This window comes from Miscanthus floridulus, chromosome 19 (assembly GCF_019320115.1).
Source record: "Miscanthus floridulus cultivar M001 chromosome 19, ASM1932011v1, whole genome shotgun sequence".
NCBI classification, from domain to species: Eukaryota; Viridiplantae; Streptophyta; class Magnoliopsida; order Poales; family Poaceae; genus Miscanthus; species Miscanthus floridulus.
Window position 1 is genome coordinate 83,134,042 of NC_089598.1, and position 3,612 is coordinate 83,137,653.

The 3,612-nt window shown below is 45.6% G+C and overlaps 1 protein-coding gene across 1 annotated transcript; it reads left to right on the forward strand.

The window, feature by feature from the left end:
- Positions 1-207: 207 nt before the first annotated feature.
- Positions 208-757, forward strand: LOC136526274 (uncharacterized mitochondrial protein AtMg00810-like). The gene is made up of 2 exons (XM_066519001.1): positions 208-509; positions 607-757. Exons 1-2 carry the CDS (start codon positions 208-210, stop codon positions 755-757), a joined length of 453 nt encoding a protein of 150 aa, XP_066375098.1.
- Positions 758-3,612: the final 2,855 nt, after the last annotated feature.

The window sequence follows — 3,612 nt, forward strand, 5'->3', positions numbered from 1 at the left end:
AGGCACTCTATGCATGCGCCAGGCACTGCGTGCCTGGAACGCGAAGCTCGACGCCACACTCAAGAACATGGGCTTCAAGCAGAGCGTGCATGAGGCGGTGGTGTACCGGCGGGGCAGTAGACACAATATTCTACTGGTCAGCGTCTACGTCGACGACCTCATATTACCAGGGCTAAAGAGCAGAAGGTGGAGCTGTTCAAGGCATAGATGAAGAAAGCATTCGACATGAGCGACCACGGCCTCCCCTGCTTCTACCTCAGCGTCGAAGTGCGCCAGGACGCCACCGGGATCGCCCTTCGCCAAACCCACTACACCAAGCACATCCTCGAGCTCGGCAGTTTGACAGGCTACAATCTAGCCCACACCCCGATGGAGGAGAAGCTCAAGCTGAGTCGGGAGAGCATGGCGGAGGAGGTCGATCCAACCCATTATTGGTGGCTGATTAGGAGCTTGCGCTACCTGGTCCATACCCGGCCGGACATCACGTTCGTCATCGAGTACATGAGCCGGTTCATGGAGCGAGCCGACAATGGAGCATCTGTAGGCCATCAAGTGAATCCTACGCTATGTGATGGGCACTCTCAACTATGGTCTTCACTATGGAAGGGCCCCCGACACGGCGCGGTTCATCGGCTACTGCGACAGCGACCTCGCCGGCGATGTGGATACCAGCAAGAGAACAACCGAGACGATGTTCTTTCTCGGTGATTGCTTTGTCAGCTGGCAGTCCCTCAAGCAGAAGGTGGTGGCCCTCTGAAGCTGTGAAGCGGAGTACATTGCCATCATCACTGCCGCAACACAGGTGCTATGGTTGTCAAGGATGCTGGCAGAGCTTCTTGGTAGGAAGGTGGATGTGGTTGAGCTGAAGGTGGACAGCAAGTCTGCTCTAGCTCTGGCTAAGAACCCTGTCTTACATGAAAGAAGCAAGCACATCCACATCAAGCACCACTTCATCAGAGATTGTTTGGAGGACGGAAGCATCAAGGCCAGCCACATTGCCACTACCGATCAGATGGCTGACATTATCATCAAGTCGCTGGAGAAGTCTAAGTTCCAGGAGATGAGAGAGAGGATTGGGCTACAACAGATCACCTCCAGTGCTCGGCACAAGGCTTAGGGGGAGATTGGTAGATAAGCCTAGTGCTTTTATTTTTCTTGGCTTTCAAGGCTTGTGTTAGGAATATGCTCAGTATCCACTTTAATGGTTTGAATATGTTGTAACAAGTGGGAGTTCCCTTTGCCTATAAAGGGCAAGGGAGTGTCATTGTAAAATAGGCCATTGCATTTTTCCATTCAATCTAAGCGGCCAAGGGTCAAGCTGCCCTCTGTTAGTTCCAGATCTGAATCTGAGATCCAATCGGACCAACATTTGAAACCTCCAGCTAATAGACTAAGCTAAACTTTAGCTGAGTTTAGCTGGGTTGAAACAACTAGACTCAGCTAAACTTTAACGGATCTTTTAGCTAGACCGTTTGGATCCTCAACATCTAAATTGAGCCCGCTAAAATTTAGTTGGTGGATCCAAACATGCCCTAATTAAGGAGTTTGATACATAGCCATCGCTTTTGGTGGTAACCATCACTGAACTTAACATGGTCTTAATCAGATGCTATGTTATCTCTTTGTGTACTATAAATGGTGATCGACTGTTGTTTTCATCAACGTCCAAGACCTCTCAGTCTACTGTATGTGACAATGGCAGCTAATATCCTCCTGTTGTTGTGCTCTTCCGATCCCTTTTTTTTCGGCTGGCACGATCGTACTTTATGGCTGACCAACTAACTGACTCGACCCATCTGCATTGACTGCACGTTTTACCAACCTATAGAACCAAACTGTGGAGACGATTCGTGCTTCATTGCTTCTAGGCCTGTTCGACAGGACTGAAAAATACTATTTCGATTGATTGTTGTGAGAGAAAAATATTGTTCTGACAGGATATGAATAGTGTTTTTGTGAGTGCCAGAACCAGCCGGCCGGCTCAAATAGGGAAGAGAGAATATGGGGGGACCATGTTTTTCTTATCTGTCTACGTGACATTCAGTTATTTTGGTCCCTACTGTTAACTAAATTTTTCTCATACACTTACACAGTCTTCTAACTATATTTACATTATCTTATTACTATATTTACAATGATGTCTTCAGTGTAATTTATTAGAATGAGCGATGTAAGTTCGGAATAACACAAATATATACTAAATTTTTCAAAAAAAAAATACAAATTATTTCTATGGATTTCAGACACAGAGAAATATATGTCAAATTATTCACAAATTCTTCACAAATTAAAAAAAAACAAAATCTTCACAAAAATAGAAATTCCATGCTACGTTGTCACCACCGACGCCGTCACCGAGGAAGACGTAGCGTCCGGCCTTGGCTGGTACTCCGAGACATGGTACTGCCACATCTGTGGCTGCTGCTGCTGCGTCGACATGAGTTGCTGCAGTTGCTTCATCATCATCGCCGACGAGGTCACAGCGGGGAGGCCGACGCGCGAGCCGTACCCCGGGTTGCACACGTACCGTGGCATCTGCGAGTCCACCCAGAGATGAGAAACGCGATCGATCAGATCCAACGCTCGAAGGGCTGGGGCGGCGTGACGTTGCAGGCATCCGGTAGATCGAGCGGTAGCTCTCGGGCCGGAGTCAAGATCCAACGCTGGAAAATTCGGTTGACAGTGGCAAGTAAATCATGCGGTTGACTTATAGCGTTTCCGTTTTTTTTTTCATCCACCTCACTCTTGCTTTCTGCAGTCCTGTAATAGCTACCATGTGAGATTTTACATATGATGTGGTGTTCAGGATTTTTCGAAGGGAACTAGTAGGGAAATGCTGTAGATTTTTTGTTGTTGCTAGTGCTGGATTAATTGCCCTGTTCGCTTGGCTGATAAGTCATGACTGAAAGTACTGTTGCCTGATTTGTTGGGAGAAAAAAATATTATTCGTTGGCTGAAAAAATATGGCTTATAAGCCAAGCGAACCAGATGAATGTCACAGTTCAAAGACATGACAGCTGAAGCTTACTTGAATTGATATCTGCTTTTACTGTGTACTCACCGTTGGCTATAGCTACTTTTGTGGATGAACAATGGAAACAATCATATGTAGTCTGGTGCGCTGTCACAGTTAAGTTGATGGCTTTCTGTTAATTGTATAGACATTGCATTTAATCATCAATTAAGGCCCCCCCCCCCTGCGATCAGGGATTTTTTTTTGCCTGCAGACATTGGTTCCGCTGGTCATTATTGCTTGTGTTAGTTGTATGCTAACTTGGCTGCTTATTATTAATTAGCAGTGTACTGTTGTGCTTATGCAAATCGTGAGCAGTGTTTTCATGATTCTGTGATGATGTCCTCATCCCATTTAACACATATTTACGTGAAAGTGAGATTCACAATATAGCACCTAGGGATATGGATATAACCTTTATTAGTCTGTTCCTTCACTGGAGCAACAGAATTGCCAAAAATTTCTCATTTTGCATCGAATTGATTAATGTAACTGTGATGATACAGGAAAGTTTTGTGCCATTTGCTTGTTTCTCTTTTGTTTTGACTATCTTGCAGGAAAAGGTACATGGCATAACTACTCAAAGGGTAGACCCAGTG

Excerpts from the sequence above, each read along its gene's own strand:
- LOC136526274 (XM_066519001.1), top strand. The coding sequence starts at position 208 with ATGAAGAAAGCATTCGACATGAGCGACCACGGCCTCCCCTGCTTCTAC. Across the intron at positions 510-606 it reads GTCATCGAGTACATGAGCCG|GGCCCCCGACACGGCGCGGT; the intron begins GTTCATGGAGCG and ends TCACTATGGAAG.